The 15,426-nt window shown below is 37.5% G+C and overlaps 1 protein-coding gene across 6 annotated transcripts in view; it reads right to left on the bottom strand.

Moving 5' to 3' along the window:
• LRCH3 (leucine rich repeats and calponin homology domain containing 3) overlaps positions 1–15,426 on the bottom strand; it is a 71,152-nt gene that overhangs the window by 20,175 nt on the left and 35,551 nt on the right. For 3 of the 6 annotated variants that reach the window (XM_026070881.1, XM_026070880.1, XM_026070879.1), the window contains exons 7-14: positions 13,708–13,801; positions 12,671–12,791; positions 10,094–10,242; positions 7,188–7,264; positions 4,279–4,374; positions 3,804–3,855; positions 3,508–3,648; positions 2,170–2,217 (exon numbers count right to left, since the gene is read on the bottom strand). In XM_026070881.1, coding sequence (XP_025926666.1) covers positions 2,170–2,217; positions 3,508–3,648; positions 3,804–3,855; positions 4,279–4,374; positions 7,188–7,264; positions 10,094–10,242; positions 12,671–12,791; positions 13,708–13,801 — 778 coding nt within the window. Of the gene's footprint in view, positions 1–992; positions 1,047–2,169; positions 2,218–3,507; positions 3,649–3,803; positions 3,856–4,278; positions 4,375–7,187; positions 7,265–10,093; positions 10,243–12,670; positions 12,792–13,707; positions 13,802–15,426 lie in introns of all 6 variants that reach the window. The other 3 variants (XM_026070882.1, XM_026070885.1, XM_026070884.1) reach the window with 3 other exon arrangements.

The following is a 15,426-nucleotide window of genomic DNA, read 5'->3' on the forward strand; positions in this document are numbered from 1 at the left end:
CTCTGAAGAGGCACATGCATGATCACAACTGAATCACTCTCTGGTATTATATGAGCTTTCTTTCTCTCTCCCACACAGTGCTAGTCAGGCAATAGCAGGAAAACCAAAAAATCTGAATAGAGAGACAGTAAATACCTTGACCAACATGTTCTGATGAGATGCGTTCTACCCGAGAGCACTGCCTAATGAAGGTTTAGGCAGATCACAGAAGCACATGGATTAAGAAAATAAACCCCAGGCATGCAGTCATGCAACAGCAGGCAAATCTGGTGATTTTTTTTTTTTTTAATAGGCAAGGATTATGGCATTAAATTCTTTAATTATGCTATATTGCTAAGATACCATAAAGGAAGAAATAGCATAAAACATGAAGTGAATATATAAATGTTTTAATTTTTCTAGTGTCCAGAATAGATTATTTTTAGATTTTGTCACTGATAAACAATAAAAAGGTATGAGGAATATTGTATGATTTGTAGCGTTGGTATGTAGAGCAGTTTTTCCTCTGTTATGATATGGTTACCAAGATACCGAGTATTTCTAATCACTGTGTGCAGTATGTAAACAAGTTAAAGCAGAAGGCTATATGCAAAGCATTAAAATTATTTACTTAATATCGAAGAGCTCATCAGTTAGGATGCAAGCTAAACACAGGAGGAATCAAACTGGACCTATGAGAGGTGTATTTTGAATTTTAAAATCTGTTCTTCATTATCAGTAACTTCCTTCTGCTCTCAGCAAAAAGCTAAGCTGTCAGTATTTTATGGAAAAACATCACTATATCACCACGAAATTGCTGGCAGTACAAGCATCATAGTAGTATTCATGGTATCAAAGTTCATAGCCAAGCCATTTTTCAAAGATGGTCATGTTTTATGCTATTTAGATTAGCTCTAAAATAGTTGGTCTAATCTGAGACAATCATAACATCTCGTTATTTTTATGTTCTAGAATCTGCCACATAAAAAGGTCATTACGTGCAGGATTCTTACCACTAACAAGGCACTATCATCAGTATGCTGAGACCTTCTGGATGGAAAGGGACACTGGGAGGTGGGAAAGATGGAGTAATGTCAGAAACACACAGAATGACACAGTATGTGAACAGACAGACATTCTGGAATACGTATGACCCGTTTACCACATTTTGAGGCAGTTTTTCCACAGTTCCACACAGTATATGTAAGTAAAGGTAAGAAAGCATAGGAATATATAGCCACATGACCCATGGATTACAGTGTATTCTTATCACTTCAGGAACTAATTATTCTGCTTTCTGTGTTGTCTCAAGCAAATTCAGACAACTATGTATTCACAATTCTTACTGTGGTAGAACAAAGGACCCTTTGGAAGAGTAAGTTCAGAACAGAAGAACATTAAGAAAGCAAAGCAGCAAAAAATTTCAAATACTGCATGTTTGGGTAATTTTCAAAAAAAAGAATAAGTTGGAAAATGCTTCTAAAGTAGTATTTAAGTGTATTATGTTAAAGTTAYTGATCTGATTAACACTGCCAGGTGAATTATCTTCCCCTGGAGGAAAGTGGGGATGGCAGGTAGAGAAAGATGTGTTACTATACAGAAATGTGATTCAGAAAGTGAATAGATGACATTGGCTCAGGCCTGCATATTTTAGAAGATTGAGCCTTATACGACTTTTTTCCCCTCTATTTGCTTATTACTTTCATTATAAAACTACACTAAAATAAAGCTGCTTTTTTTCCCCTTTGCTGATAACCCTCAAAATTCTAATGCTTAATTTTTCTGGAATAACTAGTAATCTAAACACAGTAAAATGGGAGAAAATTGATCACTGAAGGAGAAATGATTGTAACACAAAAACTCATCTGATACTCCTGTAGAAATTTAACTGTACTGCTTCCAAGGAGTATCTTAAAATGGAACATGGAATGTATTTTCCATATAGAACACAGAAAACATAAAAACAACACAATAAAACAAAACACTCTCAGACAGGCAATCTACATGAATACAAGGAAATAATACATTAAACTGGTCCCATAAGCAAAAATCCCAATGCTTAAGTGTGAAAAAAGTATGTGCTATAGCCCAGGACTGAAAGGTTCTTCATAATTGGGAAAATATTTTTGACCGAGAGTGCTAAGAGTTCAGATGCTGCCAGCCGTAGCGAAATTCTTACAGGAGTCTTACCTCACTATCCAGAGGACTTTGCTTCTGAGGACTTAAGGATGCTTTTTGCTATAGAGAAAAAGGAATAATGAAAGATCAATTTAAAAGAATGTGACAGAGAAGCATAAGCTCAGAACAAAACAGCACCACTTAGAAGTGTTTTAAAAGATAGGAAGTCTTAGTTTTTAAATAAAACAGGCATTGGGGAAATTTCAAGTTTCTTTGAGCTGAAACTTCACTGATACTAATTTTTTTTTTTTTTGATTAAAAGCTTTTACACCATAGAAAAGCAACCCCCCGCCATCGTTGTTGCATATTAAGGATACGTAATAAACCCAAAATATAACCAAAGGAAGGAATATCATTGCTGAGAATAAAGTGCTCATGAATAACAAAGGCAACAGAACAAAAAACAAAAAAGGCTCATCAATGAACAAAATGCATCTTAAATGCCTAAAAGCCTTCAACTGAAAGGCTGAGCTGAATCTATAATAAAGGCAGCTTTTCTGCAAAGCATTGTCGAGGGGCTGAGATGAGCTGGTATTAAAGAAAAGCCTAGTTTCAGGCAGTTAAAAACCTTTTCCTAAAATAACATCATACATTGCACAGATGCAATATAATATTCTTTTCCTCTTTGCAGACCAACCTAATCCTAAAGTATTAACTGTAACATTTCTTGAATTTGTGATGCAAGATTTGGTTGGTCACCAGAGCAGTAAACAGCAAGACAAATCTAAATCAACTGGCATATGAACAAGCTTGCGTGGTAAACTATATTACGGGTTACAGGGAATTACAAAAGAAGAGTAGACTACTTCATGCTGGCTGCAATGAAAGAGAAAGCAGAGAGGCAGTGCCCACAGAGCAGCTGATGTGTCATAAATCTGCACTGTTCCTTTACCTGCAGATAACTTACTTCTGCATCATAAAATATGGAAATAGGTCAGGGAACATTATCTTCCTGCGTGTATGACTGCTTTCTTCTCTGCCAAATTTCTGTTTAAAATTCTTTGAGCTTTCCCAAATAAAGACTCCTCCTTCCTTATACCAACCCTGTCACATCTATAAAGATGAAAAACTGGGAGAATGAGAGGTCCACTGTGTAGAAACAGAATTCTTTACAACAAACATATTTTGGGTAAATCTATTCCCTCTTCCTCCCTAATTCCAGGTTTGTCCATGTTAAGTTATAGCACCAACCGTGAATGGAAGTAAATGCTGTTTCTCCAATTGCTTTATAAAATATCATGCATGCCCAAGGGTGCAATGTACAAGTTTTAACATTCTTCGTAATTAATATTCATTGAGGGACCAGAAAAGACAAAGGTTTGGTATCAAATGGGTATTAAAAGGAGGTACTTTAACAAAGTCAAGGACAGCTTCTCTCTGGATCTGTTTTGTTCTCATCCTCTCCTCCTCGTACTGAAGAACTGCTAGCTGGGCTTCCCGACGGGTACGCTCTATGTGCCTGTGGTGCAGCTCAGAGTCTGTATTAGGCACCTGGAACAAAACAACACACGAGGCTGTAAAGACAGAGCTACAAAGGGAAGGAAAGGTGGAATACACAGAAACTGTCCGCGCCTTGTGGCTAAAGCAAATTTGTTTTTCTGTCAAGCTTATCCAAAAGAATTAAACAAGGGAGTTCAATGTGTTACCTGACTGTGGTGACTTGATAGAGAGAGAAAGTAAGGTGAATCAGCCAAGGGTCTGACAAAAGAAAAAACGAAGAGTAAGTATACTTTTTACCTTAAATATAGGCAATTTTTCATATATCAGTTGTCAGCAATGCACAAATCTCATTAACTCCAGAACAGCAACTATTTAGTAAGCTAAGCTGTTAAACCAGCTGCTGCAATAACGATCGATTCTGGACAACAGTTTCTATCACACTTCAGAAGCAGAGACAAAGTTCTTTTACAGCTCAAGATGTATCAATAGGATTGTACATTTGGCTTACTATATTGACACATCCAGTCCTCAATAACCATAATCTAGGAGCTGATTAAGTAACCAACTCAGGAACTTTTCATACGATCCTCACATAATGGAGCAGCTGGTTACCATCGTTATTTAGCAAAATGATAGTTTAAAAAAATTACTTAACAGAAACTACATGCTTCTCTTCCCTACCTCTCGGTCCTGTCCACAAAATTCCTTAGTACTTGGTGTTGCTCTCTGTCCTGCATCAAATTTAGAGTTTCAGGTCTTCGTAACTCATCAGTATCCCTGCAGGTAAACATCAGGTGGAAGGTGGATTGGCCACTGACGCATATAAACTATTGCCAGATTAATTTTTTTCTAGATTACAGCTGTTTGTAAAAGTAATTGCCTAGACAATTAGCTTTAGAAAAGAAACAACACGAAATTTAAGATGACTGAAAAAGTTATGTTGCTATACCAAGTTTGATCCCATCTGCTGCAGTTCATCGTTTAAAGAATGCAACTTGCTTAATAAAATGATATTTAAATACACAAAGCTTCTTTCAAGACTATTTTCTGGTTATTATGGACCTTATACTGCTCTGGAAAGAACAGATTTATTATTATTTTTAAACATCATCTTTGACACTTTTAGAACAAATCTGTTCACTGATGAAATGATGACTTTCTAACTGTCAGTGATACAAGCCATCAAGGTCACCAAGTAAATAATAACCGATCTGTCTCATATCTATCACATCAACAGCAGAAGAGAGATTTTGCGGTCAACTGGAAGAAGGCTGCTAGCACCAAAACAATTCCTAAGGCCTACAGTTTATTGCGTGCTCTCTGCTATGTTGTCTCCAGGAAAGAAAGTGGATGGAAGTTGGAGTAGCTTATTCTGACAGCCTAAACTTCGCAACTTTTGCTCCTGGTGCAATTGTGTAAGAGAGAAACCTAACAATGCATTTCCAAAAATCACCAGCCCTGTTGTCTATGTGCGGACCAATTGTCTTGCCTGCATGGATGAGGTCAAGAGATGTGGAAGGTCCATATGTTACAGGTCTTCTCTGTCACTTAAGTTAGCACTGATGCACGTGACAGATCCATTACTGTGCTGTTCTGAACGGACAGGACTGGGCTCAACCGAGTGCCAAGAAGCAAGATCCATATTCAGATCAGAGTATACACCGCTCGGTTGAGTCAGGAATGCACCACAGTCTGTCCACAGGCACAAGCTGTATTTGCTGAACTGAATCAACTAATGTAAGTACTCTTGAGAAGAACTCTGCATTACATTCAACTCTTCAAGAGTTTTAATGGCTCCAGTATGGTGAAGAAAAAAAACAGGCTGCCTGCCAAGGCATTTGCAAAGAGTTATTGTGGAAGCAGTTTACAGCTTGTGGTTGTCACAAATGAAATATTCCACTAATATAAGCTTAAAACATATATATAAAAGATAGTAATTAATTGTCATATAGCTGTTTTTCCTGAATTTTGAAGGCAGTAACAATATGATCTGTTTTTTAGTGCCTCATTAAGAATTTCACTCTGCTGTAGCACAATATGAATAAACTACAATTCATTTAGATCTTTGATTAAGTACTTCTGCATAAAGATCCATCACCACCTCCAAGTAAAATTCTGAAAACACTGGACATCTTAGTAAACTACAGTTTCCTATATCATTGGTGTGGTCTGCCAGAATCTTGTGTGTAAACAGCTGCTCTCTCCTGGCTAACTGGCCTTGTCTTATTTCCTTCAGATGTGTCATGCAACCCAGTGTTTGTAAAGTCTCTAAGAATTTCCATGTCAACCACAAACATCCAAACAGGAAAAAAAAMCCCAAAACAATAAAAAMCCCCAGTCTTTCAGACCAAGCATACTCTCTTCACTTGGGGAGAACATGACAAACTGCTACATTATTTCATGTCTTCCTTGGGGACACTACAGGGTAAAGAATGCTGACATATGCTGAAGGAGTTACCCWCTATTATATCAGTACAGCTACCTACACTGACTGCATAGGTCAAAATCCTTACTGAAAAAGTCGTCATGATTTTGGAGAAATTTACACACTGTTCTTGATTTCGTTTTCTCTTGGAAAACTGTTTTTGAATGCCRTTGAAATGAATTTCTACTGACAGCATAAATAATGACATACTTAAGAGCTAGCAGTTTTCCTTCTCTTTTTTAACATTCCTAGTACAATCAAGCCAGTTTTCTGCTGAGCTCTTGCACATCCACTTTCACTCCACAAAATACCGAGGCACCTCAATGGCATATTAAGGTTCTGTCACTTTTGATTTTAGTTGCATTAGCAAGAAGCTACATATTTGCTTATCTTCTGTTCTTTCAACTAGACACCCAGAAATCGCTTCTCAAACCCAGCCACCTCATTTATATCCTGTCCAACTCTGACCTAGTTTTTCAGGATAAGCATTAACCCTCTGATAAGCCAAACAAACATTTAAAAATATTAGTGGAATTCAAAGGGTCTACTTTGTTAGACTAAGCAACTATAGAGTCTTTCTGTTCTCATCACTGACCCCATTCTCCCTTCTTCCACTGATGTAAGCCCATCGTTATGCCACAGAAAAGCTCATTTTTAATTAAATTGATTTTAAATCACCCAACTAATCTCAAACAAACCCCTACAGTACTACAGCTACCGAGAGGTAATGAAGAACATGACTTCACAGCACATCAGTTACTCCACAGTAACTCCCTTTATGTTTCCCCTAAACCTGCAGTATGTTTATCCCTTCCGTCTTTTTTATGTAATTTAGCTTAAACTAGCTATTTAATCAAAACACAAATTCAGTCCCCCAAAGCACACATTAAAGCAGTTAAAATGTATGTGTTTTAACTTGGCAGATTTCTTTAACCAATTGATTTAAAGCTGAGAATTTTTTCTAGAATAGTCAAGCCTTTTGGTCACTGCCATCATCAGAATATGAATTCCTAATCGGGGACAATAGCTTACTTGTGAAGTGCCATGCACATTTCTGGCAAAGCAGCAGAAAATGTCATTTTTTTAAACACAATCTTTTAGCAAATGTGTGCTCTGCATTCATCATGAAACTTTGTACAAAATTACTGTTACTACATACTCTTACCTATTTTGATGTAAATATCGTCTTGTATCCTCTGTTCTCTGAAATTCTCTGATGGATACAGGCTTTACTGGTGAGCCCTAAGCAAAATAACACAGAAGATGAAGTTAGCAACRTGTTCTGAATACTGTTCATGAACGTCAGAGAATCTCTTTGTAGCATAACATTTTTAACTACTGGTATTCAAAATACCTGACCTCCCTCTGTCCCCCCCAAAAATCACAAAACAACTCAGGGATGAGTTCATTTCCAACTAAGTAAGCTCACTTTTATCTTTTCCTGTGATTTACAGGAACTTTAGTTTCAAGATTAAACATGCCTACTGATAAATTTAGGAGTTTAAAAATCTCCACTATTAAGAACTACGCAGAGAAGTCAGTGCAGGTATAAAATGATTAACGTCACTTGAAAGAAATGTGGAGTTAGACTCCAAAGGAGATACATATAGCTGTATGGCAATACAGCTAGCAGTCCAGCGATGGAGATGGTCCTGGGCAACCTGCTCTGGCTGATCCTGCTTGAGCAGGGGGGGGTTGGACCAGATGATCTCCAGAGGTCCTTCCAACCCCACCTTTTCTGCGATTCTGTAGCCTTGAATTTCAGAAAAATAGGATACAGTAGTCAACACTTTTATGCTCCCCTAAAGATAGGTTACAGAGTTTAAAAAAAAAAAAAAAAGATGGGGTAACTGAGAATGCTCACAGCTTAATTTGAGCTATGAAGTCATTATCCCACTGGGAACAGGGACATATTGCCCTTGTCATTAAAAAAAATTTTTTGATACCGTTAATGTGAGAAACTGGGAATTTTTCAAGATGAACTTTCAAATTTTCACTTGTGCCTGTATATATCGTGCATATAGTCCTCCTTCTTAAGTAGTGAAGTGTTTGGGTTGCTTGTCTTCTTAGAGAAACCATTGCTTCAGTTAAAAGTAAATAGCTTAAATTTTATGACTAGATAGATCCTTACAAATAGCTTTTTTTGGATGTACATCAATGTCTTTTCACTCTTAACACCTAAGAGTCTTTGGCTTGTATTGCCAATAATTTTTTTGAGTTTGGTCTTGTGCCTACACTTCAAATGGCATGAGCCTCTCTGATCTGATATTGAATTTGTGGGACTTGCAAAATGAATGCCTCTCCAATAGATATTCATGTCACTGATTTTAACACAGTAAACAATGATATAARGCCTACTAAATAAGACAACCAGACTCCTACAAGGATACTAAAAACCCATAATTCCCCCTGCAAGAGCATATATCTTTCTACTTCAAAATACACAAAACTCTGAAAGGACACATTCAAATCTTAGCACAGTGTAGTATTGTCCAGCATATCAACCACAAACAAGGATTTTTTCAGACAGGTTGTTCATGCAGTACATACAATGAGCCACTGAACTGTGTAGGTCTGTACACTGGTATTAAGATTTGCAGAACATAGAGGAACACAGTACTTAGCTAAGAATCTGTTTCTTTAGTTTGATTTCTGAAGAGACTCTCCAAAGCCTAGCACCCAAGCGACTGTAACAGAGAACAGTGTTCTCCACGTGTTCACAGCAGCAGCTACTATAAATGGCAATTCATGCAATTTTGGCAATTCATGCAATTTCAAAGCAACTTTAGTGAATTTTGATCAAATGCATGCTAATGCTTGTGCAGCTAGAAAGCAACAAAATGACACGAGCTAAAGAAAAGTCACAGTACATTTACTGGAATTATTGCACTTGTCTGCTTTAGGACATCATTTGGATACAGTAAGCAATCAATAAAAGCCGCTATTATTAACACAGTACAATGTGAATGCTGTTGAAAAATATGTGAAAACAAATAAAGCTCCTCTTCAGGACATTGTGGGGAAACAGGTGCATGTGTCCTGACTCTCAGGAATTATAGTGCAGTTATATTATTCAGATTTCTAAAATGCAGCATTCCAGTGCAAGTATTACATACCAGCCTAAACAGAAAGATACTTGAGAACAAAAATGAAAAAGATATGATTTAGACTCATTGGGAAAAAAACAGAGAGACTTTTTTTTTTGAGGGGAGAAAACAAGACAATGTCCAGAGCTACTCATGCCTATTTCTACATACGTGTAAAAAGCTGTCTAGAGAACTGTCTAACCTGTCTAGCAATACTTTATTTATTGCTCACTTACTGTATTCTTTTATTGATGTAAAACAGTTTAGTGCCAGATTTATCTCAAACTACAGATGTTTTTTGTTCAGAAAGGTGAGCATGTACATTTCCAGTCTGTTCCAGACATTTCAAAACCTTGCTCAAGACTAATAGAGAGAAAGTAATTGTTTGTTGTAAATCTTCAGACTTTTCAGAAAGCCTAGTATTTAAGCTAGTCTAAACTTAGAAGGATGCTCAAGACAGTAAGTTTACTGGCAAATAACTTATAATCAACATGAACAAACTAATGCAGTTGCAAGATTCCTCTACTACATCTTTATGCAGATAATAATCAACATATTTTGCCCTTGCAAAAGCCAATATTCATTCAGTATTACCAAGTAAACATGGTCAGTTTTTTACATATCATCAATTACCAGTTGGAAGCATCAACTGATTTTCTGAAGGGAGCACTCCTTTGAAAAACCATTTACTTCACATATGCCTAATGCATAAACTTGCAGAAACCCACATGAGAGGAAAACTATTGTTGCTAAAATAGTGTTGCTATTCCAGATTCATCCCACGTACCCCAAAGGGCACTCAGGTAGCTTAACACTCCAACTCTGACCTTCTACAAAGCACAACACAGTGTTCTTGCTCCAATCCAGGCTTAGATTTTTTGATTTTTTTTTTTTTTTTGTTAACCAAAGAAAACAAGAAGCATTAACACCATCAAAAGGCTTTCCTGGGACATATGAACTTAACTAATTTAAGTAAAAGCACCACCTCATTAGAGATTCGCCGCTGTTCAATATATGCCGTGAATTGTGAGCTGAGGCTGTCTGAGTCCACGCACTTGGGTTGCCTCACCTCTTCCTCCTCCTCTTCTGTGGCACAGCTATCAATATAGTCAATCTGATCGAGATCGTGTTCCACTTGACATACATACACAAAGGAAACACACAGAATTAGATAATCAGCAGGAGGGGAAAAATAAACAACAACAACAACAAAAACAATGTCAGGAACTAAGGCCTACAGTTTTTCTTCCATATGGGAAAGCTCAGCCTGAAAGCTCTTGAATTCTGCCTGGTCTGCTAACATTTGTTAAACATCAGATTTTGAAATAATGATAAAATGAATGTTTTTTAAAAAGCAGTGAGAAACAGATACATCAAGCATGTAATTTTAAGTTTCTGTTTGTGGATAGTTTTTTGGTCACTGCAAAAGTAAGTAGATACTGTGATTTTTTTTTTCAATAGCAAAAAGCAAGCATTACCTATCAACTGACACCAAGACTATGCACGATTTGTGTACATTTTGAATCATTTCTCTTGATTCAAATTCATCTCCTTCAGACAAATTAGATGGATATGACAAGTACTACTACTAACTACTACTACTACAAAAAAAAAGAGGATAGCATGACCAAGTTACCTGGATGTGAATGCAATACATATAAAAAAGGTATGTGGAAAAGAAGACTACAGAAAGCAATGAAAACTTCTAAAACAATAAAAAATGCAGCATCCAGCAGTTTTATTTTAAAAAGAGGAATGAGAAAACAAATTAGGAGCCACTGAAATGGAGCAAGAAACACCACAGTTTGTCACTTACGGATTTTCCCTCAGATGGTGATACTATGCAGGGCAATTTTTTTTACTCACCACTGCTTCTACACATTCTGTTCAGGGATTTTGAGAGTCATGGCATGGAGCAAACTACCCTGGTGAAAAATACTGTGCTGAGGATGCAGGGGAAAGTATAAGACCCTTTTCTGAGCACCAGAGCTTTCTTGTTCTTAAAATTCACCCCAAACTTGCTCCAGACTCTCTTGCCGACATTCTTGTTCTGCTCCCCCCCCGCCTTCCTGCTTGTCTAAAACAGACTTCTCTTTGCCTTGCCACACAATCTCACAACTGTTACTGCCAAAGCCACCTCCTCTGCTACTGCAACCATCCAAAACAGCATTCCTCTATCCTCTGGCTTCATTAACTCTCCATCTCAGTTTCGAATCTTTCCAGTCTTGCTTATTAAACATAAATAATACAGTAGAGGGTGGAAAAAAAATTAGTAACTGTGTTAAGAGCACAGATTTGGAAAGGATCTGCTGCACCACTGACAGCTGCATGCTGTGGCTTGTGCCCCCCTCAGATACTCTTCCTCATGACCTGACTGTGCTCCATCTTAAGACTAGTGAGGCATTTTGAGACGTCTGGTGTACAAAACCCAAAGAACAAAATAAAGTTAGTCTTAGAGGCAGGGCTGGCAGCACTACCTGTTATTAAGGCTGCCCACAGCTTCCCATAACACCATGCTTTCGATTCTTCTAACTTTGCCACATTTAACTGTTTGAACCAAATTTTTTTGTCTGTGCATGCGTAAGAGTGAGTCAATCCAAAAGTTTCAGATATTTCTAGAAGGCAGAAAAGAAAACGGAACATTGTTGCAGAGAAGAATAAGACTAAAAGAAGATGAGGCGGGAGGAAGAGAGAAGGAAGAGTGGGAGATGGGATGGGAAGAAGTAGACTAGAGAGATAGGGAACATGAATCAGAACCATTAAGGGAAAGGGAAAACAGGGAGCAGGTGGGCAAGAGGCTAAAATAATCAGACTATGTTGGAATGAGAAGGAGATCTCATAACAAGCAGTGTGCAAAAGGGAGAAGAGAGAACGGCTGAACAGAAACAAGGACCTGGAAGAATACTAAAATTGGGCAATAGCACCAAAAGGAGGACTGGACCGCGGGCCAGTGGTAGCAGGGGATTATTGGAAGCTCAAATGAAGGACTGCAGAAATCAAGAAACCCAGGAAGCACTATCACTTCTTGAACAAATACAAGGGTGCTACCCCCAGACTGCAGGGCAATGAACTGAGAAAGCATAAAAAAGCAATCTCGCTCAGAAATACCTGTCGCATGTTTGGACTGAAACACAAGATTTCTATCTAAGCACTCTTCTGCTGCTTGGAAATATGAAATTCTCTGGCAAAACTGCTCATCTCATTCTGACATGGGTCCACACAGAGCAYGGACAATTTACTACCGCTGCAAGTTTTTCCCATTAGCTCAAGCAGCAAAACTCCACACAGTGAAATTCAAGATTCCAAAACACTGTTTGAAGTAACTGGAGACTAACACAGCACGTATGCAGAAGCTGACTTAGATAATGTTTCGTACATAATCTTAATTCTGACGCTGTTTGATTTTACCTTGCAACATCCTTAATATCCTGTATACACAGTGGTCTTTTTGTGTAATTCCACCTAGACTTTTCTCTTTTTTCCTCTTAAAACAATTTATAGCAAATATTCTGGAGCTTTAACAATGACAACAGTAAACATAGTAAGAAAGATCACTATTTACCTCCACCATTAGTTACGACTGCGCTACCTCTGTTTTCTTGGTATTGACTCTCTCTTCGCAGTCGCTGTTCCTTAGTGATCTCTGCCACGCGCAAAGGGAGGTCGGAGAACTCATCTGTAGGCTTTAGAAAACAAACAGTGAAATCAAGAAACACATTTTTCTTGGGAAACACCTTCTTGTGCTGCTTGGCTCAGCTGCTATCTCTCAATTTGTTTTTTTATTTCGACTCTCCTGTTTTGTGCCCACAAAACGCTAATTTAAAGCAAAATACAGCTAAAGCATATTGTTTCTAAACAACATATATTTAAGCTTTCCTAAAAACTTATCTACCTACAGTCTTGTTTTTCTCTGCAATATCTGCAGGTAGTTGAAAATATCCTAGGGTGGAGGTTCTAGAACTCTTCCAAACAAACCAGGTGGGGGCACAAGCAGGCATATGGAGTGTAGCTGGCAGGAAAGCTTTAGGTCTTGGCTTCTGCCTTTTCTAGTTTTTTCAAGAGGAATAGGGAGCTTCTTCCTGGGAAGAATAATTGACAACCTCCTCCCTAGGAGATCCCATTTTATTGCTTATAAATGGCAAAGAGATTTTATTTTTAGCATTTTAAATAAAAGCTATAAAGTAAGATGATGAAACTTCCATTTCATTTTTGAAGTTTAATTTTTATGTCCTGATTTACTTTATAGAAACAATCATTCATGAGTAATTGAAGATGACCCAACATTGTAATATGATACAGTGATTAGCTTTTTTGTTTTGTTTAATGAGAAATCCCCTTTTCCTTATCTGTTATGCTCCAATAAATTCATTGGTCATGAACTGTTTTATATATTTCTCTTATTATTTCCAAATTTGTATCCATCCAGTATAAAGTTATGCTTGCTTTTCTCAAATAAAAATCAGAAGTTATTCTGGAGCAACAAAACTTGCACGCTGTAATAGATGTTATCTACTGAGCATGTTTCCAAATCTATACTTCTTATCATATCTCCTTCTTGTACAGTATTGCACTCAACAAAAACAAAACTATACCACTTACTTCATTCCCTGACCATCTTTTGTCTCCGCTGTCCACACTATTGAAGCCAGAATCTAGTGCTCCATATGGACGACTGGAATAAAGTTCTTCATGGCTGTCAAACACAATTTTAGTTACTGCAATGTAAATATTACTGAAAAAATCTCAGCTATAACAGAACAAAAAGTAGAATGGACTTCCAAGCACAGTTGGAGCGCGTTCACAAACTCAGCCTATTAGAAAGCATCATACTGCATTTGCCATATAGAACAAGAGGCTACGTGCTTACAGCCACAAACATTCCTATCTGTCAGTCAAGTGTCCACCTGCCACCGCCTAGTGTTTTAAGGGCTAATCTGATCCAAAGTATTTACCCATACTTAAACATTCCCAAACAGCAATCTTGACACACAAAATCGCAAAGTGATCTCTTATTTCACTGTTTAAGGGGTCAAACTTTCATTTTCTAACTCACATGTTTGATTGAATAACACTTCTGCTTTCTTCCCCCAAACTTTCTCATAGGTAATCATAAAATCATGTAAAATTACCATAAATATAGCTGTATCAGAATACACATCTTCTAGAGAAAAGTACACAGAAAGCATTATATAACCATTGTCCATATCAGAATTGCCTACCTAAGAAAATGCACAGTAAGCAGGACAGTAATTTCAAATACTCCATCACCACTTGAATAACATAAAAGTACAGTTTTTACTTAGGGACTCTGACTTTGTCAAGGACACATCTAAACAAAGGCATTAGACATGTGCCTAGGGTTACAATACACATTAACGGAAGAGCCACACGGTTCTTCTCTAAGTTTCTGGGCTCAGAAACTACATAATTCAGCAGTGCGGCCACCACAGATGTCAAGCCTGGCAACTGCTGCAGATAGCTACAGTAAAGAAACAACGGGGCTTGTCTGGCCCACTGCAGATGGCACTTCACAATGGATCAACTGTTCTGCTGGTGCTTGATGCCCCAGGGAGAACTGCAGCAGTAATTACTGCATAATACACAAGGAAGAATGAACTTCAAGAAGCTAATTGCTCTACCCCATAACAACTGAATTGCAAGTGATTTTCTCACTGGTTTTGCTCTCAAGTTGTTACTCCCTCTAATATCCCTCTTTCAGGAAATACTTATTTTTAAATTACTGCTATTACTATTATTTATGCAGTGCCATAGGCATGCATGGGATTTTGTAGGGCAAAATGACAGACTACCACCTTGCGCTGTTTACATATTCAGATAGGCGTAAAATAAAAAAAGTAAGAAATCGGATGAAGAGCTACAGAAGAGAAACATTAGGTATATATTTACTTTTATGCACATCTACCCCCTGCAAATAGACACAAATGACCAAGCTCTTACACCTGCACAGAGTTTTGTTTAACTCAAAAGGTTTCACCTTCATGGCCTTGCAGTTGAACAGAAAGATCATTCGCATAACAAAGCCTTARCAACAAATATGGGGAAAGAAAAAACTCCCTTCTTTTGGGTGAGAAAGAAAAAAGAATGACCATGAAATTGCTCAGTGCAGTTAAAAAAAACTATTCACTTGAATCACTGACAATAGAACCARCTCATTTCATGTGGCTGAATCTGGAGGGGACTCTAGAAGAAGTATCCTGAATTGGTTCTGGACTTGTTTTTACAGTCATAATTCCAAGCTATGATTAAAATACATTAATTCTTTTCATTTCACATAAGTAATTAATGAAAAATTTAATA

Source organism: Apteryx rowi, unplaced genomic scaffold (genome assembly GCF_003343035.1).
Source record: "Apteryx rowi isolate R43461 unplaced genomic scaffold, aptRow1 scaffold_32, whole genome shotgun sequence".
Classification (NCBI taxonomy): domain Eukaryota; kingdom Metazoa; phylum Chordata; class Aves; order Apterygiformes; family Apterygidae; genus Apteryx; species Apteryx rowi.